Source organism: Myodes glareolus, chromosome 1, assembly GCF_982192425.1.
Source record: "Myodes glareolus chromosome 1, mMyoGla1.1, whole genome shotgun sequence".
Taxonomy (NCBI): Eukaryota; Metazoa; Chordata; class Mammalia; order Rodentia; family Cricetidae; genus Myodes; species Myodes glareolus.
In genome coordinates this window covers 95,467,775-95,488,849 of record NC_142026.1, presented here as the reverse complement: position 1 = coordinate 95,488,849, position 21,075 = coordinate 95,467,775, and the positions used below count along the sequence as shown (strand labels likewise).

General features: G+C 43.0%; 2 protein-coding genes across 2 annotated transcripts in view; one reads left to right on the top strand and one right to left on the bottom strand.

Annotated features, from left to right (window-relative positions):
• Trappc3l (trafficking protein particle complex subunit 3L) overlaps window positions 1–16,065 on the top strand; it is a 48,427-nt gene extending 32,362 nt beyond the window's left edge. The window contains exons 4-5 of the mRNA XM_087900621.1: window positions 8,883–9,068; window positions 13,234–16,065. Of these exons, the coding sequence (XP_087756747.1) occupies window positions 8,883–9,068; window positions 13,234–13,353 (306 nt within the window). The 3' untranslated portion in view covers window positions 13,354–16,065. The remainder of the gene's footprint in view (window positions 1–8,882; window positions 9,069–13,233) is intronic.
• On the bottom strand, window positions 1,902–6,919 carry Calhm5 (calcium homeostasis modulator family member 5). Its single transcript, XM_048425393.3, has 2 exons — window positions 6,270–6,919; window positions 1,902–3,041 (listed from the first exon to the last, which is right to left on the bottom strand). The coding sequence occupies exons 1-2, from the start codon at window positions 6,807–6,809 to the stop codon at window positions 2,652–2,654; spliced, it is 930 nt and encodes a 309-aa protein (XP_048281350.1). The 5' UTR covers window positions 6,810–6,919; the 3' UTR covers window positions 1,902–2,651.
• Window positions 16,066–21,075: the final 5,010 nt, after the last annotated feature.

Below are 21,075 nucleotides of genomic sequence, written 5' to 3'. Positions count from 1 at the left end.
CTACTGGTTTATTTATCCTCATTTTGTCGTCTCTGCCTTGTCTCGTCCATAATCTCTATGTCTCCATACCTAACACACACTCCTGATGCCGCCTCTCTGAAACTTGAAGGGGAGTGTTTTATATACATTTGTGCATTAACACTTCTGGACTACAAAGAGTGGGTGTCTTCTCTCATACTGATAAATCCTCTAATGTAAAGTAAGTGTCCTATACCCTAACTCATTTCTGAAACTAACTGGAGTTATGCATGTGTCCCACGAAGGTTTAGAACCCATTCCCCAAGAATTTTCCCCGACTTTGGATGCCATTTGGATGAGGGACTTTGGATGCCATTTGGATGAGGGACTTTGGATGCCATTTGTTCACAAGCAGTAGGTGCTCAGCCTACTTACAGCTTGTGCTGGGGGCAGCAGCTACCAGTTAGAGGTGCTCGTGACTCTTTCTTCATGATGGTTGATTCACTAGAGTAGCCCACACGACTCGGGAAAGCATTATACTTATTACCTGTTTGGACGCTTCCATTACATTTGCTATGTGTGTGAGCATGTATGAGTGTGTATGTGGAGCGTTTATGTGTAAATGTGTGTATGTATATGTGTATATGAATGTGTATGTGCGTGTAGGTATGTGTATTAGTGCTGTGTGTGTGCTCGTATGAGTGCATTTGGGTGTGTGTGTATATGAGTGGTGTGGTGTGTGTGTGTCCATCCCCTGATTTCCCAGCCCATACCTACTCTCTGGAGGTCAGAGGATGAGGTTGAAACTGTCAGTCTTTTAATCACCTGGTTATTTCTGACAGCCACCCCCATCTTCAGATGTTCATGAGTCACATCATTAGTAAAAGGACACATGGTAAGAATCCAAGGGTCTGGCTGGGAGATGGTGGTGCACTCCTTTAATCCCAGGATTTGGGAGGCAGAAGCAGGTGGATCTCTGTGAGTTCAAAGCCAGTCTGGTCTACAGAGCTAGTCCTAGGACAGCCAGGGCTACACAGAAAAACCCTGTCTTGAAAAGCAAAACAAACGAACAACAGCAACAAAAAGAATGCAAGGGTTCTAGAAACTTTGGGGCAAGGAGAGACCCGAAAGCAAAACATATTTCTCATTATAAATCACAATCTTAGGATTTTTCTGGGGCTCTTGGGTTTATAGGATTCCCCTGAAGTCTCTCATCACCTTTTATGTTAATCAAGATCCAAGATGAAGCCTTCTTAGATCTGGAAACGCAAAGAGCTAGTGACATAAGGTGTGAGCTACTGACAAATGTGGAAACTGTGGCTTAGCACTGATCTTCTCAGAGATTTACAGGAATTTGCACACATACACACAAGCACGGACAGATACACACTCATACACACAGTAAATGTTGCATAGAAGCACATTGTTTCTGATAAGTATAAAATAAAAACACAATTTTATGCTTGGACTACTGTGGATAGTCTCCCAAGACCTATATCAAGTCATCACCAATCTACTCTATAGTATGTTTATAGCCCTCTGAAATTCATATAATGAAACTTAACCTCAAAGATAATGCCATTATGAGGTGGATCTTTTGGGAATCCCTTGATGAGGGCAGAACCTGCAGCATGGGTTGAGCTCCCTCAAAAAAAGATGCCCTAGGGAGCTTATTTGCCCTTCTCACCATGTGACTCACATGGGTATCAACAGACAGTGACCTGAAGAAAATCCCTCACCAGGTCCTCCCTGTGCTGCTACCCTGACCTCAGAAGTTTTAGCCTCTCAAATTGTGAGAGCTATCGTTCACCAGCCACACTGTCTGTGGCGTTTGGTTATAGTAGCCCAGTGAAACTGAGACATACCCACAACATAGTAGGCACCATGCCCTGCACCCAGGATTTTAGTAGGGACCCATGAAAGTGATTTTCAATTACAAAACAGGGGAGGATGGAATTTTTATTGAGAAATATTTTAATATGCAATATTAATGTATTGGTCTTTATTTCGATGCAGTCTTGCATGTGGGCCTTATATGATTGTCTTTTAGACATTAGAAATTGGCCTGTGAGGGCAGAAGTGCCTTCAGCCTACAGCAATCATGAGGTAGTCCTGCCCCAGAGACAGACTTCCACGACCTGGCAGCAATGTGGAAACCTCTGAGTTTTAGACATTATATTCTTTCAGTTGGTGATTTTTGAGAATGCAGTTCTTCTAAGGAAAGGAATGTTTAATGTTAGAATTCCTTCATCTTGAAAGGCATTGGATATATTCGTGAACGGCTTCGTGATGGCCACTCTGCAGATGCCACTGTGCACAGACCCCCTCCCCCCATACCACAACAGATACTTGTAAAGAGCGGCAGACCACCTTGCCAGAATCTGCGGGCTGAGTCATAAAATCTTAAGCGTCTTAAAGTCATAAAGTCATAAGCATCTTAGCGCTTACAGTAACTGTCGGACCTCCTAGGTCCAACCCTCCACCAACTCAGAGTGACTTTGTCCTCACTCAGCATCAGTGTGAGTACATCCAGACCCTGCACTTAGATGCTTAAAACAGTTTTCGCTGTGTTATTGTCTTCTAAAGAAGCTCTGTTGGTGAGGAAATGCAGAGGCTTAGGCTGCTGTGGAGACAGCAGGCCACTCTCGGAATGAGTGTACCACTGTCCACCTGAGCCAGCGATGGCTGGCGATTCACAGACCCTGGGCGGAGCCCACCAGGATCATTGTTGTCTCTTCCTCTTGGGGGGATTGTTCCAGACCATCATCTACCACCTTGTGGAGAGCGCTGTAGTGTTCCCGGTCTTGGTGGAACGCATGTAGCTCCGAAGCTGCCTCCCAGGCAGCAAAAGAGGGCATGGGAAAGGGATCCGGCCTCTTGTTTTCAAAAAAGCATTTCAGGTTCCTCTCACTCAGCTTGTTGGCACATTCCAGGAGTTTGTTTTCCAATTGTTCCTTCTCGCTTTGTGCGTACGTCTTCCAAAAATTCAGCTGCAGATAGCTTACTTTAGATTTGCAACGTGCATAGCAAGTGGTCAGCAGAGAGAAGAAGGATGCCGAACAAATCAGACACCATCCTAGAATCTTAGGGAAAAAGAGATATTGAGGACACAGAAATGACATCTCAGAGAGTTGGGTCATATTCCGGGAGAGCATTTAACCATGTTAATACCACAGTCATAACTGCTATCTCATCTCAAATTATTCACCTTAACTAAATGCTTTCTGACAGTCAAAATAAAGATGAAGTTGACTGAACGTTGTTGCTATGCAAAGCAATAACCAGAAGGCTGACAGATGGAAAGAGCGATTACCGAATAACTCACTACTAAAGCACTTCCAATGGTATGGCTAGAATAAAGAATTCTTTCTAATGCATCGTGGTTGTCATTTGAATGAATGAGCGGTTTGTTAGCCAGGTGTCCAGGCATTCATCAACCCATTCACACACTCCTGACCAACTTTTCCCATGGGACTTTGTAGAGAGCAGCAGCCACTCTATGGATCACAAAGTGTGTTACTCACAGTAACACAAACAGATAAGCAAAAACAATACAGTAATTGCAGCAGTACACAGAAACTTTAAGAATTTAAAGCCATTCTAAATGTTTAAAGATAAAAGGGGAGAGGGTCAGGTTATTTCAAACTTTGAGGATTGTTTGTTCTTCATTTCTAAAGTTAGAAAAAGCAAGCACTTTCCTAAACATGAATGCTCTTATTGGTGTTTTAGCTTTAAAATCAAAATTCTATAGTTAACATATCTTCTAAATTTGCTGCTCCAATTGAACTTTTCATAATTTGAGTTAATTTTATATTTGAACAACTAATCAATTTCTTCTTGAAATCATTTTTTTATTCCAGCTCAAAGGACCCTCGACAGATGGGTGTAACTGAGAACAAAAGCAATAGCCTGCAGTTGGGTCCACTCAGATCATAAGAGAGCCAAAATAAACTTTAGCTCAGTGGTTCCCAAACTCAGGGGTTACTAGAAGGGTCTCACCCCGCATAAGTGCCATTTCTGAGTTGGTATTCGTCAGGCAAAACACCCGAGTGGTGTTCCCTGTACCTCATTCTCTATTATGATTTTAAGGTTACCCATCTCAGAAGATATTTGGGGGAACCCAAAGAAACAATACTGGGCAAGAAGCTCATGAGTTCCACCTGCTATCCACTCTTTTGCAAGTGTCTCTTGCTGTCCTATGGTAGCAGGTGAGGCACAGTCACTGTCATAGCGTCCTCCTGCTCTTCTTCAGCCGTCGGTGGGCTTGTGGCCGACTCCCTCAGACCTTCCTTTCTTTCAGCATCTTCATTGTGACTGGGCCTGCTGTGTTTGAAGCTATCTCCCCACACCTACCTTAGCTAATCCTGATGAGTTAGAAACTATGAGATTAGCTCAGATCGGCTCTTGCTTTCTGTACAACCTCAGCATTGGCTGTTTCTCACTGCTAAGTCTTGTCCTCCTCCCAGACCCACAGCACCTAGAACTCCAGCTAGAATGAGGAGATTGTGCCAAGCCCAGCCTCCAATGGTGACTATTTGTCTTTTTCCCCAAATCCTGCATCTTGAAATATTTAATAATGCTCTAGAAACTTTATGTCTCTTTATGTCCATTATCTCTAAATAACTTCCCAGAGTAGGTGTCACCATCCCCCACTATGAGAAAAATGGGGTTCAGAGTTCTACACCACAGAGCTGGGGAGGGACAGCGTCAGGATTCAAGGTCAGCTGACTGCGAGGCTGCGCTCTTTCCACTACTCCGTTCCACCGTCCTGAAGAACAGAGTCACCCAGCTGGGTTTCTTGTTGCTCTGCCCCACCCACCCATGAATGAATGCACTTTTCCACCTCCGCCCACGTGGCCAATTATTGTTTTGAACTGTGTGATGCTTGCTGCCATCTGAACCTCACAGTCAGCACCTGCTATTGCCACATCTCCCTTCACCCACATCTCTTGGGTATCCTCCTGTAGGTCTTAACCCCAAGTCCTTTTTCTACTGAAAAGTCAACAGGTCATTGTGGCCAAGCTAAGTTATAACCAGATGTGCATATTTTCTTTGGGCTTAGATTTAAAGAAGAGCTTACACAGTGATGAGCGTTTAGACTTGGTATTGGCTGGATGGAGCCTGGTGCCTGCGGATGTCAACCATGTGTCATTTGTACTATGATAACATTAGTAATTAATACCTTCCTTCAACAAAAGACGGAATGCATTCAGAAGCCTGACATGTTCCATCTAATCTTTGCTTTGTGCATTAAACCAAGGAGTTTATTTAGGAACATTCTTTGGCTTACTAGTTTAAGAAGAATATGATTTTATTACTACTCTAGATGGTAGGAGCCAACTTTGCTTCGATGTGTTTGTTATACCCGCAAGTTCTTTCTAAAACAGTAAAAGTATAGTGTGCCTGTGCTAATGTAATAGCCTTCCTGAGAAATGTCCACTGCTATTGCTCCTATCTACTCCTAGTGCTTCTTCTGACCTCAGAAATTAACTTTATCTCAAGGCCAGGCCAGAGATATACATCGAGATCTCTGTTCATATACCTGGCCAAATGATAAGTTACTTCCCTGTGTTGATTAGCTGAAACTGTACATTACTTCTCGCAAGTAAAACAATGCTCCAAATTCTGAGCTTCTAAAAAATGGCGAGAGCATCTTTAGCTGTACAGCAGAGAGAGAAAAGTCATCATCTCTCTAGGGAATACGGCCACTCTTCACTGAAGGCCGTTTAAAGACTGCTTGGTCCCTCTTTCATTTGGGAAACTCTCGATCCCTGCAGCATCCACGCACACAAGCAGCAGTGGCCAGTGTGGTCACTCAAGCGAGTTTCCATGCTAATTACACCACATGCTACTTTGAGAAGGAGAAGCTGATTTGGCTCAGCTGTATTTCAGTGGATGAAGAAGTTGTGTCTGTGATTTTTGAGAAACCAGCTTGAAAATAAGTAATCGATAGAAGGCAGTAATGCTTAATTACAGCTTGGGGTTAGCACTCAGTGTGTGGTTTTTCGTTCTGCATTATTTACAAAGTCAACCCAGAGAGATGGTTTTGAGCACTTAAGTATTTACATATGCATAACCCAGAGGGTATTTTCTTTTTGGAAATGGAGACTACACTACCCAATCAGCAATTTTACTGATCCATCCTGTCCCTAAAAAGCTTTTCCTGAGATCGTCTTAATGCGCCATCCTGTTTTAATTTCCACTTCGTGTCAAAATATTCCGGCAAGACTTAAACTCTGGCCTGGCAGACAGGAAGACAGAGGGGAATCTCCAAGTTCACACCTGGAACAAAGAGTGACACTTGTCCTTACCTGAGACTGTGCTTGCAGGGACAACTTCACCTCCTCGTTGTCTGTGGGTGCCATGCTGCTTCTGCCACAGGAGACCTTGTACAGCTCTTCCCCGCATTCTTTGGGCTTGCCCTTGCAAATCAGCTCCAGGAGCCTTGTGCTCCTCGTCCCGCTCATGGCACATTCGTAAAACGTCCCATTAAGCAGAGCCACAGAGAGCCACATCACTGGAGCCACCAAGGAACTCAGTGTGATGTGGCCCAGGACATAGAAGAAGCGGCAGCAGCGTTTCCTGGGGAAGATTTTCTTGGGGTTTATGCAGCAGCCAGTGAAGAGTCTCCACGCCTTGTTATTTAGAAAGAATCCGAGGATCAGTAACACCCAGGCAGGGGCAAAGAGGAAAACCAGCCCATAGGCTGTGTTCTCGGTGCTGCAGGGGCACTTAAACGCCACTAGTGAGAAGAGACGCTCACTTCCCAGGGTCAGCAAAGCCATGAAGCTGTAGCCAATAGCCGTCTTTTGGTTAAGAAAGAATTTCAGAATACTCTGAAAAGCATCCATGTTGGAGACACACGAAGAGGGGAAGAGGAAAGAGCGTTTGCCTTGGTTTTAGCACAGTGACTGTGGCTGTGACTGTAGAGGGTGGAGCCCTTTTGAAACAACAGTCCTCCTCTGTCTGCCTCCAGCCAGATAAGGAAACAATGTCATTCCCCAGGAATGCTAATTTCCCAACAACGTTCAGATAATGCCTCCTACTGGTGAATGCTGACACTTGAGGGCAGCCGAAACACGGAAGATGAAAAGCAAAGTGCACAGGATCCTATTAGTATTCTGTCGATGGGCTTTTGATTGCAAATCAAAAGTTCTCACACAAATTATGGTACAGAAAATTTCCAGCAGGAGACTCGGCCCTCGTGGAAATGGATTTCAGCCACTGATTGACTAGTAGTCAATCCAATCTCCAAACCCAGCATTTCACCGTAGGTTTCTTCTCTTGCTCTGTGCCCTAAGATCTGATAGACAGCGGTTCAGGCGTCCTAAAAGGGCTTGCACTAAAGACTTGAAACACCGTTTAGGATTGGAATTTATGAGGGAAGGCTAGTAACTAACTGAACTTTCAGAGAAAAAGAGAAGCCCTCTTTTCTCTTCATATAACTTCTTGATTCAGATCTTGATTATTTTGACACAAAGAAAATCCTTCTAAAGCAGATATGGAGTCTACATGAGGGCATCTTCAGGCCTCCCAGCTGCCCAGTGGTGGATTTGAACCTTTGCTGAACCTCAGCATGGCGTTTCATGACATGTTTCTGTCTAAAGTGTCTCTGCCCCATTTGTCCACTTGTCAAATGCTAGCTCTCTCCAGGCTCATGTGTTCTAGGCTAATCATGGTGCTGAATGTAGACTGCAAACTCATTCGGTAGCTTGATTTGCAAGTGACTACTGAATTTACACTGTGGCAGGCGCTCCTCCATATGAGCCTATTAAATTGAACCAAATGAACAAATGAATGGACATTTTTTCTACTTCAAATTATAAATAATTTAAGAAAATTGCTTCCATTTCTCTCATGCTGCTCTTAATTTTAAAATTAAGCGAATTAAGGCCTTGGAATGATGGCAGCACATCAAGCTGACAAATTTCCATTAATAAGCTTTAGAGGCTGGGCCTACGTGTTTGGTGAAAAGGAATTGCCTTGGATTGGGAGTCAGGCACTAGAAGGCCACAATCTTTGCTGTCGCTTTTACTTCTTCAAGTACCAGATCACACATTTGTAAAACTTGTGCTTCAAAAGTAACAGTGGGGCTGGTGAGAAGGCTAATGGAGTAAAGATGAATTCTAGTAAGCCTGAGGGTCCAAGTTCTAGCCTTAGAACCCGCCTGGTGGGACAGGGAACCAGCTTCTTCTTGTCCACTGATGTGTGCCAAGCACACACATGCACACACACAGCAAATAAATGTAAAGTAATGTTTCAAACAGAAGTGAGTTTCAGCCCTGCTTAAGATACGCTTAAAAACAAAGACAGACAGAAAGAAAAGGCTGTGAGGAACGGAAGGAGCGTCTAAGGTCTCTTCTGTTTCTGTGCTGCGGGGTTCTTGGCGTCCTACAGCACAACAGACACTTTCGACAATTGCATTATCACACATTTATGTTGCTCCCACCACTGCCCCTGGCTCCTCCTCGAAGATCAACATCTACATTATAATTCTGTGTCCAAAACCACATTCTTGTCTCTCATCTGCCCCATGGCACAGCATATTCTCAGACCAGTGCCCTCCTATTGTGGAATACGCTCGGAACCCCTTGTAACTCTGAATCTCATGGTTTGCCATGATCAGTGTGGCATATACCACAATGCTGTGTTGGTGCGTTTTCTCCAATGATTTTTAGAAATAATATTTTCTTTTTACAAAACACATTGTTCCACAAAGCCTAGTACTGTAGGATATTCTAGAAGAATAAAAAAAATAATTTAAGAGTCTCCCAAGGCAGAAGGCCAGTAAACTGCAAAGAAACGTGTGCGCACAGATACCCTGGCTGCAGACTCAGCCTGGCAAGCTTGATGCCGTGCTACAATGCCTGGGAAGTGGACTTCTGTGTGAGACTAAATGCTGCCATCTTCTCGCTCTTTATCAGGTTGCTTTCAAGATGTACTTGGGTATCACGCCGAGCGTGGCCTGTCACAATTCAAGCCGGAACGAATTCTCCCTGATTCTAGACAAGAATCCTCTGGCAGAGTTTGTGGAAGAGCTGCCTGCTGGACGATCTGCGCTCTGCTACTGCGGCCTGCTCTGTGGGGTCATCCGAGGCGGCCTGGAGATGGTAAAGCACGTGTTTCATCTTCGCCATGCGCGTTAGCCATCCGGCGCTGTTCTCAAAGTGTACCAGCCTCAAAGGAATGCACAGTCTCTAAAGATGGGACGTCCGGGATTGAGCGAGGCCCGTTACTGCAAGCCTGTCAGCTCAGCTCCTTGGGAGGTACCATAGGAGGATCAGGATTGTAGGTTCGGGGCCAAGTTTGTGCTATAGAAAGCAAATTCAGCACCATCCTGGGTAACTCAGTACGGTTCCGTATTCAAATTTTAGAAGTGAAATGGAAGACTAAGGACTTTTGCCAGAGAGAAAAAAAAAGAAATCTGGGAGATGGCTCGGCATGTGCCGTTAAGCCTGGTAGCCTGAATGCAGTTCTTTGAACCCGCATGGTATAAGGAGCGAGCTGACGCCTTCACACTCTGCGGTACATGTGTATGTGAGAGCGCACACACACTAAACTGATTAATAAAAAGGGAAAGAGGGGCAGAGTAGGTCACGCAGTTGTGGTTGGTGGTGATCTCTCGCGGCTTAGCTTATGTGCAGCCTCAGCTGTAGCCTCTGCAGACTTGCTGATGCTAGACAAACCACCCACAGGTTCACACGGTGTCAGTGCCTTGCAGGCCACTGTGTGGAAGCGTCAGAAAGTTCCTTGCCACTTAGACCTCTTTGTAGATATAATCACAGCATGGCAGTCTGAGCTGCCAACCTTGGGGCTATGTGGGAGGGGAATTGCTGAGGACCTGTGGTACAGGAGGTACAGGTCAGTGCAGGCTGACTTTCACACCTAAGGTATTCATTGCTTTAACTGAGACAGTTATTAGCATCCGTAAGGGGCCTGGGACTGAGCCTGCAAAGATGGACAAGATACAGAGAATCTCCTGTCTAGTTTAAGAAGCCATGTGCAAATAAGTGTGATAAAGGGGTATAGGGAGACCTGGAGTAAGAAAGAATCTGGACAGTCTTGATAGAAACCCTGTACTGACTTTCTAAGGAACAATGGGAGTTAGGTCAAGGCCTTCATGACAAGCCCAGAAATTCAGTCTTCTACATTGAAGGTACCAGAGCAGATGCAGGTTCATAATCAAGAAAATAAGAGCCTGAAATTTACATTCTAGAAATTCCAGTCCCTTGTCAATCAGATGAGAGTATACACTAAAGAGAGAATGCTGAGGGAGAGAGGAGAACAGATAGCTGGTGCTGGGAACCTCAAAGAAAGCCAGAAGACATCCCCGGCAGCAGTAATCAAGAGGCAACTCACTGGACCAGTACTTGTCAGGGCAGAACAGTCAAAACTCAGATGTCAGCTGGCAGAAAGGGACAAAATTGAAAAAAGAAAGATGGAAAAAATGTCCTTCAGGTTTCTGAACAAACCCGTAGGGGAAATCATAGTATTAACCAATAGAACAAAACTGAGAGGGTTGAAATTGACAAGGGGGGAGCTCAGTTTTGAACCTGCTAATGCTGAGATGTTCGACAAACACACAGTGAGGATTTCCGAAAGAAGTTGTCTCTTTTTTATTCATTTATTTACAGACAAGTTCTCATCATGTAGCACAGGCTGGCCTCAAACTCATGATCCTCCTGCCTCAGCCTCAGAGTCCTGGGATTACAGGTGTTTGCTACCATGCCTTGTCCCAGTTGTTTATATGTGCTTGTGGAATATGACTGAAGAGGTGTCAAACGAACAGAAATACCTAAGGAGATTCTGTGTAGCGGGAAGAGAGGCAAGCATGGTTAGAACTCTAGGAAACAAAACAAAAATATAGAGTTGAACAGAGCACCCAAGGACTACAGAGGGCAGCAATATGGAGTATTCAGAAGAAGGAAATTGATAGAAAGCAATGGATGGCGTCACAGAAACCAGAAAGCCGAGTATTTCAAGAAAACTAACAAGACCAACTCTAGACAGTTAGCCCTGTAGATGGAGTTTTTCATCAGAACCACCTGCTTCCAAATAACCACACAGAGATTTATTATTAATCATATATGCTTGGTCAACAGCTTAGGCTTGTTACTGACTAGCTCTTACATCTTAAATTGACCCACATTTCTTATATACACTCTACCATGTGGTGGAATCTCTTTTCACCATGGCACATTCACCTCCTGTTTCCTCTGCATGTGACTGGTAACTCCCGTGACTCTGCCCTTCTTCTTCCCTGCATCCCCTCTGCCCCCAAAATCCTGCCGAGATATTGGATCTTCAGGTTTTCATTAAACAAACAGAAGGAAAAGACACATCTTCACAGTGTACAAAAGATTATCCCATAACATAATACCACTTGCCAAGGCTTTGGAGAGGGCCTTGGTAGAGGTTGTGATGAAGAAAAGATGAGAGATAAGAGAATCTGTCAGACTGATGAGGCTGTAGCAGCTGATGAAGAGGTAACAGCCAGCAGTCTTGTTTTTCCAGAATCTTCTTTATTAGAATGAGCTCTTAACCATTCTAAACCTGTGGTATTGATCTGGTCAATAGGGATCCATGCATATAATTTTATCTGTGGAAATTAAGGGAGGGATAAAGTAACTGATACCCCCAAAGTGTAAAACAATGGAGATAACTGCATGTATCTTCCTTGCAGATCCTTCATGATATAGTACCCTAGATTATGTTAGATCTTATCTGCACCAGTAAGCATTATTATATCAAGGACAGGGAAGAGAAGAATTACAGAAGGTTACACTAAAAGGGGTAACCATGTAACTAAAATAAGAATAGGATAAAGAAGTCACCAGCTTTCATGGCTAATTGTTTTTGACCATATGTGCTGACCACAAGTGGTCTCACATGTCCAAAGAGCTTCAGCAGAAGTAGTCTGTGTGTTTCTTTAATAAATTTTCTATTATATTTTCTAAGACACAAAAAAACCATAGAGAAGAAAATTCAGAGATTAATTATAGACCCTATATTTGGAAACCATTCATTACTTTCTTTCACTGGATGATGGGTGTGATAGTTTGAATGTAATTCGCCCTCATAAGACTTTGTTGAGTAGGTGTGGAGTGACTTTGTTGGAGTAGGTGTGGCCTTGTTAGAGGAAGTGTGTCACTGTGGGGGTAGGCTTTGAGGTCTCCTTTGCTCAAGCTTCATTCAGTGTGACACACAGTCCACTTTCTGTTGGCTGCAAGACGTAGGACTCTCAGATCCTTCTCCAGCACCATGTGTGCCTGTATGTCCCCATGTCCCACCATAATGATAATAGACTGAACCTCTGAACTGTAAGCCACCACCCCAGTTAAATGTTTTCCTTTATAAGAATTGCTGTGGCCATGGTGTCTCTTCACAACCATAGAAACCATAACTAAGACAGTGGGTATCATGAGGCAAGGATTTTGCACTCTTTATGAGCCAGATGATCTGACATTTGGAGGCCTGTGGATTAGAAAATCCAGGTTCATTGCCTAGGAGTTCTTTATGTGGGAGGGGTGAGTCAGGTAAGGTTCAATAAATATTAATTAATTGTTGGCTAGACCCAGGAGCTTTTCACTTACTACTCTCTTCCACCAGCTACCCTCACTTATTTATCTTCTTTATCCCAATGACTAAAAATAACTCTGATCAGATACTCTATTGAAAATAGGTCAGCAAGACTATGCTGCTCTTACATGAACACATTTTAATGAATAGAGAAGTAAGCCCTTGGGTTTACTTCATTGTCTGGGAAATGGGAAATGCTTTCAAGTTGAAAAGTAGGCCTGGCCATCAAATATTCATGCCTGTAATTCAATATCTAATCTTATATTTATAATGTATTTAGTCAGTATTTTTCAAGGCTCTCAAGGCCATAGGCAATTGCTAAATGTTGTTAGAATAAGCGATTATATTGTTTAGCTAATGACAGAATGTTTTATGGCAAGTCAGCTTGAGAGGAATCCTATAAAGACCCATTTCTCCTCGGAAGTTCCGCTTAGCCAGGGACCCAGAGTGAGGTCTATCTCTGAGTCAGAAATTTGCATTCTTTCTGAGATGGGTAGGACAGTTCACCCTTCCTCCAGTGCTCACGCGCTACTGATGACGTGTGGTTCAGACATCTCTGGAGAACACAGTTCAAGGTTCTTTATTCACAAAACAGATGTTTCTTATCAAAAGAGAAGGACAGGAAAAAATAGATTTTGAAAAAAAAATTGTTTTTTTTTTAAATGACACAGCCTGTTTTTTTTTTTTCTTTTCTAGGTTCATTTGGCTGCTGAAGTTACATTCTTGCAAGACAGACTGAAAGGCGACAGTGTGACAGAAATTGGAATAACTTTTCTAAAAAAGCTGGACGAGAAAAAATATAGACGGAAAAAGTGAAGGCGAGCATGTACAGTGCCATGGGTGGTTAGCTGACCAGCGGGTATTAGCTAAACACACAGCCATAGAAGTTTTGCATTGCCTGATGGCATGGGCTTTGACAGGCTTATAAACTTGCTGTGTGTCACACAATTTTGCCATTTCAAATGCAAATAACTCCTTATAAAACAGCAAGCATGGATTCCACATATTACTCAATCCATCCTCAGCCAGTCTACCCATCCAACTACCTGAGGTCATAGGGAAAAAGAAACACCACCATTAGGGGATTATCTCTTTTCAATACAAAAAAATGGATGAAATGATACAGCATTAGAGAGAGACAGACTCAGCGAGGAGGTGTTGTATGCCTTTAATCCCAGCACTCAGGAAGCAGAGGTATGTGGATCTTTGTGAGTTCGAGGCCAGCCTGATCTGCAGAACAAGTTCTAGAACAGCCAGGACTACACAGAGAAACCGTCTCAAAAAACCAAAAGGAAAAGAAAATATATATATACCTGCATACATATATTTGCAACACTCTAGTTTTTACAGATGACAAATATGCTTTTTCTCATATACTGTCTTGGCTATGGCTGCAGCCACTCCCCAGTTATAATCACCAAGGCCACATATTTATCTGGATGCCAGTTCTGAAGCACTAAACCTTACTAAGTTTTAACCCATTTAGCCTTCAATCTTACTTTCTCTAATTTGGAGATAGCTAGTATTGAGCAAATATCATTAGTGCCTCATAGCATTTGATTGATGGAAACCATGGAGATCAAATCTGAAAGTCTTTTGGTAAAGCAGCACACTCTAGGTCCTTTGAATACGTTCTGGACCCTGGAATGTGCCCTTACTTGACTATGCCGTCTCTTCTGTTCTGCCAACCCAGTCATCAAACCCACCACCCTGAAGGCAGCTTTATCTGATATTCTCATGGATACTATATAGAGAACTAGCAATGACACCAAGATAAGCATCTTTTTTTTTTTACTTTTACTTTGTAAATCCGGAAAGAGAGGATTATCTTGGAATTATCTTGGAATTGAATTTATGCTATCAAAGTTGAGCCTTATACCTACAGCATGGCTTCCCTGTGTTCACTGCTTCATCCTGATCACTGTGAGACTCCTGAAAGCCACTTATGTAGTGGCTTATGTCCCCCTGCTTCTTCCTCCTCTTCCTCTTCTCTCTCTTTAATTAGATGTCCTATTACCCAGTCTGCACTGCAGTCCTGATTCTCCCATCTCAAATTTCCAAGTGCTGGGATTTCAAACATCATGTTTCAGATAATTTAAAAAATTTCCTGTACCCACATTGAATAAGTATAAAGAAATCAGTGACGTTCATTTTAGTAATAAATTTCATTTATATTTATATATATTTATTATCCTACATTATAAGTTTTATCATGGACAGTTTATATTCCTTTCTGGTATAGTCTTTAAAAATCTACCTTAGCACATATCAATTCAGTGAATTTAATCTAATTGAGTTTAAATAACTCAATAGAGTTTAAAGTAACATGGAGTCCTTCCAAAATGATAAATTTATAATTAGTGGTGTTTAACAGCTTTGGTTTTTAAAATCTGAATTCATTTAACTTAGTGGAAAGAAATGCCACAGTAATCACCCAGTAAGTCTTCAGTAATGACGTGTGTTTTGCAGTGGCTGCCATGGGCTGCACGAAATCAAAGCTGAACGTTCAGTGAGCCTCCTTCCACTGACCTGGAAAGCCAGAAAAGAATGACACAGCAGACCTGAAAATGAGGGTGGTACCAGTGTCCCTGTTCTCAGAGTGTGTTTTCACTATTGTTGGAAGTTCTATTATTGTGGTGAAGGGATATGGGAAGTTTTGTTTGGCAAAGCTACAGGCTTTTGTTATGTTTCCATTTCACAAAACCCTTTAGCTTGACCCCTAAACTTTGATCAAAATGGATTCTTAATATAGTGAAAAAGAAACAAAGAGGAAAGGACATGACAGCTCCTAGGTGTGGTGGAGGAGGAAGTTTATTATAGATATGTGGGAGAGCATAGACAGAGACAGGGACATCTGGGAGCATCCAGAGTGGCCATGACATTGAGCCGTGTGAGGAGAGATGGAGAGGGCATGGGGAAGGGGAGAGAAGAGAACCGGATGCAACAGCCAGGAGGCCTAAAAGGCCTAGATATCCAAAATAGTTGGATTATAAGGGAAGGGCAGCTAGGGAAAGGGCAGCCCAGCCCTTGGGCTAAAGAAGTTCAGGGTGAGAGACCCAAACCCCCACAGATTCAGTGAGTCAATAGCCCTAGCACAACCCCCAAGCAGCCTGGCTCCCAGTTCAGATCCAGGGAAAAGAACACACCCTGAAAGCAGTACCAGAGCCAGGGGGAAAGACATTTTATCCCTGAACCTAGAGCCCGAGAAAAATCCCCAGACCCTGAAACCAGGACCAAAACAACGCCCTAAGCCCCTAGGTTCAGAGCATATCAATGATATTTGCCCTCGTCCAAAAATTACAGTCAAAAAGCTAAAAAGACCCAAAGAAACATTATTTGGCCTTAGAATCAAATCAGAGCCACCTTTGCCTCTGACACAAAACGAGCCAATCCCTGTGCAGGGAAAGTAGACCAATCGCTGAGTGCCTAGAAGTTTGAACTTCCCCTCAGGCAATTACTGGCAGTTGAGAATTCCCCTCAGGTCTAGACATCCCCTTATATCATGAGGCCGCCAATCCCAAATCTAGAAGTCTGGAACCCACCCCCCCCCCCCAGCAACCCACTGCGGGGCAGCCAATAACAAGCCCAAAGGCTTGAAATTAACCTTCCCCACTTTTTGCCACTGGGGTGTCTCTTGCACTGTTCCTGTTGATGCTATTGGCCATTGCTGCTGCTGCCTCTTCCCACAGACGGAGGAACCTGAGTCAACTCACAATAAAGACTCTTTGCTTTTGCATCAGATACGGTCTTGTGGTGATGTTTTGGGCGTCCGAACTTGGGACGTAGCAAGGGTAGAGGGCAGGATATGCCAGCTTGGAGGGCCCTGTTTGGGTCAGTATTGAAAGATGCTGGGAGAACCTGGTGACAGGTTCTCTTTGATATGTTCAATAGGCACCTCAGCCATTTGTCCCAGGTTTAAGACTGAACACTTACCATCGTTGCAAAGCCAAAGGCAAAGAAAAGATTTAGATAGGTGTTGTCCAGATGACCCTCAGGATGCTGTCAATGATCTTTCCTAGAGGGCCTGTTTACTGTGTGCAGCTGTGGAGCGGGGCAGGGGATGGGTGGGATGGGGTGTGTGGTGGAATCTTCTCTGGCACTTTAAGCTCTTGCTTCTCATCTTCTTGAGTTTCCTGCTTTCCTCATTTAGCTATTGGAAGTCCAGGCCCCTTCAGCAGTTGGCTGTGAGAATGAGTGGAAAGTTCCCTGATGTCTTGATCCTGAAGGCCCAAGTAGAAATGTGGAAAAGCAAGTCCATAACGTGCATAACAGCAAAGATGGCTCAGCCAAAGAGACTGGCTCAGCAAATATCTGCTATTTTTTAAACAAACAAAAAAAAATCTGTTAAATATTTACTAACAGACTAATGCTGAGTATAGCTATTATTCACTGCCATAGGCGAGAATTCTGCTGGGGTTGTAGATTCTGGGTAGTTATGATATTTCACTGTCTCATCACCCCAGCTATGGAAGCTAATTAACATCTTTTCAATAATACACTGTAATTTTCCCTGTCATAGACCCTGGGACAGCAAGAGACCTTCTTAAAACACTTAAGGAGACAAATTTGCTTACTTCACTTGCATGTTTCTTTTCTTGTATGTCTCTGTGTGTAGTATGCATATGTGTATATGCAGTTTGCATGTGTATGTGTTTATACGGGAGCCTGAGAATGACACGGGGGTTCTTGCCTAATCACTCCCCACCTTATCCATTGAAACAGAAACTCTCAATGGAACCCAGAGCTCAAGGATGCTAGTCTAGCTAGCCAGCTTGCTCTGCCTCTGCTTTCTGAGTGTTGGAATCACTGGCAGGCCTCCATGTCTGTCCAATATTTATGTGAGTTCTAGGAATTTGAACTCCTATCTTTATATAATATAATAAACATTTTATGCACTGAGCCATCTACCCAGCTCCCATATTTCATTAAAAGAAAATTTGTCTAGTCACTGCAGTTTCTCTGTCTACAAGCCTTACAGGATTTTAGCTGAACACAATCAACAATCAACCAAGAGTATCTATGGAAACCATCAGCGGACAGACAACGGATGTTACACATACCACCATTGTGATCTGAGAAGTCCGCAAGTATCACCTCACTATTGAAAACACAGTCACAGCTACAGCAATCAGAAACGAACTTGTATTTGTCAAATGTCTGAATATAGAAAGAGTGCTCTGTCATGGATACCACGCATCAGGCAGCTGGATTGCTCTGCATGCGGGATCCACGTCAAAAAGGAGAGAGTCCAAACCAAGAAAAAAGTTGCAAGGCCTTCCCCAAAAAATAGTTGTTGTGAGACAGTTTTTTGTTTTCCCTTAAACTCGGCACCATCTTTCCTCATTAAGTTTGCCACCATTCAAGAAGCAGTAAGGAAAGAATGGCCCTCAGAAAGCTAAGACTCCAGGCAGACTTGTAGAGAGAGTCATGCTGGGAGCATGAGGTCAAGTCACACAAAAGTCATCAGAGGTGTTAGTTGCTAGGAACCAGGTCTGTGCCCCTCCCGCCCCGCCCACCCTCAGGGACTCAGCACCAGCAGTCAAGCCATCACCAGTCTCCAACCGCTCTTACCACAGCCCTCTGTTTGTCTCTGTATTTCTTCATTTCTCTATCTCTTTCTTGGTCTCTCTCTTTCCCCATTTCTCTTATCCCCACTCAGAGGTGGTCTTTTGCTTACCCCACCCCAGTAAATCTCTTGAGTGAGATCTGTTGGGTGATACGGTCCCTGTGGCTTTCTTGACCTTGATCTGCCAAGGTACTCTTCTGCCTCAAAAACCCTAACATCAGACAACACTGGAGACCAGAAAAAAGATGTTGGAATTGGTAATGAGAAGCTCTTTGCCTCAGAGCAACTTCAGAACATTTTTGGATGCAGAATGCTCTTTATAGGAGCTGGAGGAATCAGAGATTTTATTTTCTTTAAAGGAAACTGGCTGTAAATGGGAAGAGATATGGTATTCTATCTAAATTTCTGCTGTTTGTCATTTTATTGTCATAAGAATGTGGATATTTGAAAAAATACATGAGGGAAAATACAGGCTGAAGCAGTTGTGAGGAGAAGGACAAGGGGAGGATCCGGATCACGGGATAACTCGGAGCTTCTCCTGGAAAAGGCTCCATGACAGTGAGTGGTCATGGAATGGATGACTTCTCAGCTTCAGAGGAAGAACTTGGTTCAGTTCATGAGCATTAGCCACTGTGATCTCCAAGAGACAAGATTCAAGGTCTTTAGGCAGACGGAGGTGAGCTGAAGGTGTGTGAACATACACTGCTGTGAAAGAAGGCTTGTGGTCTTGGCTCTAGCATCCCCAAAGCAGCACTCTGTTTTCATATTGAAAGCCACACACTTGTTGAGGGATGGGAGGAATCCATATACCTTGTGTTCCAGTGTGTGATTCTCTACTTTGGTACCCACACAAACAGAATGGTATCCTTACTGGGCTTGCCTACCTGAGAGCCTCCGTTGATCATGAACACACCATTTCCCATCTGAAGGAGATGAATGCAGCAGCGTGGTGGTGTGTGCTGTCTGAAGGAGATCTTCTAAGCACATACCAGATTGTAGCTATGAATTTTTCTCAGTGTCTCCTGCATTCTGGAAACACTTATAACAATAGGCAGTGAGGATCACTGAAGAAAGCTACAGAAAGCAATACAACGGAGACAATGAAGAATAATTAGATAGTGGCTTTAACTTTGGTCACTGTAACAAACAACTTATAGGAGCAAAGGGTAACTGGTCTCTCAGTTTCTGAGAGTTCACTGTGTGGTTGTTGGTTCTGTGTTTCTGGATCTGCGGTGAGCTGATATGCCATGAAAGAGGGGCATGAAGGGTATGAGGGGATAAAGCTGCTCACTGTTGACTGCTAGGAAGGTGAGGGGAGAGAAGAGAAAGAGAGAAAGTATGTGTGTATCTGTGTGTGTGTGTGTGTGTGTGTGTGTGTGTGTGTGTGTGTGTGTGTAAGAGAGAGAAAGACAGAGGATGTAATGTTAAATATGAATGGGAGACCAAGGATAAGACATAATTCCCAAAATTACAATGACTTGCATTCTCCAACTAGGCTCATTTTCTAAAAATCTGTTGAGCTATGGACTCAGCAACACATTAATATATCAATTAAGTCAGCACCTTCATAACTCAATCACCTCTCAATAGCACCACTAGATGGGAACCAAACCAACAAATTAAACTTTACAGGGGATGTTTCCTTTCCAAACCATACAAAAGCATTGTTCTAAAGTTGTGAATATAATACTAGTAAGAAAGAAAGGAAGAAAAGAAAAGAAAAGAAAAGAAAAGAAAAGAAAAGAAAAAAAGGAAAATACTCCCAGAGAAATCTATACAAAAACCTGGAGCCAAGAAACAAAATAGCTCAAAGACAATTTTGTTGACTGATTGATGTAGCCATGCTAAGGGTTGAGTCCAAGGCCTTGTACTTGCTAAGCAAGCATCCTACCACTGTGCTACACCCCAGGCAGTGCAGTGACAGCTGTCATTGCTACAAAGTGCTTAAAAACTAGAAGAGAAGATTCTTATCTTAAACTGCTATTAGACACCTCCCAAGCTGCAGCTGTGCTCTCTATGTCTGCCTAAAACATTTTGCATTTCAGTTAGAAAGAACTCTAATTCAAAACATGCTTTCTAACCCAATCAATTGGTTGAAAACTGCCTTATATGTTGTTGTAAGCAGTTGGTGAGGGGAGCCCCTCAGGACAATGTTGACTCAAAACAAACAAATGGGGGCCAAAATCCCCCAAATGGGCGGCTGTGGTGTTTATCACAGTTGACCCAAGTCTTGATGATATTCCTTATAACTAACTTTGAAACGCAAAAATATTTCTCACAAATTTGGCTTGAAGACATGTGAATGGAACATGTGATTAGAAAATTCTTTTCAATTCTTTGTTAGAAGATATTATATGGAAAAAAAAGCTGTAAAGATAAAAGTTTTAAATGAAAAGAAATCTTGGGGATTGCATAAAACATCTTTCTTTTCAGTTGGTAAGATCTTTGTGATACCCGGAAGTCCTTCCTGCAGGAGGTCACTGCTAGCCTTGGTCACTATCAGCAGGACAAAGGCTCTCTATTCCCACCCTTTCTGAAAACTGGCCATCATCTTGTTAATTATATTTTGTGAGATAATAGTATTGTGGGTTTTTTGTTTGTTTACTTATTTTTTTTTTTCAAGACAAGGTTTCACTAAGTAGCCTTGGTTATCCTGGAGCTCGAACTCACAGAGATCCTCCTGCTTCTACCTCCCAAGTTCTAAGATTAAAATATGTGCCATTATGCCCAACTTGTAGTTTGTTAAGATAGAGTATTCCATAGAAATGGATTAAATAATTTTGGAAAACTAAGACATTTGTACTGTTCACAGCAGAGTAAATAAACGTAAAGAAATGGCAAAGATATTAACGTAGATGTACGTTATTCATTTGTGCCAGTTAAGAATAAACGTAGACAAATGTCTATTGTTATGCCCAAATCGTGGAGACCCCCCAAAAGACCACCACGGAACTTGAATCCTATATATAAAA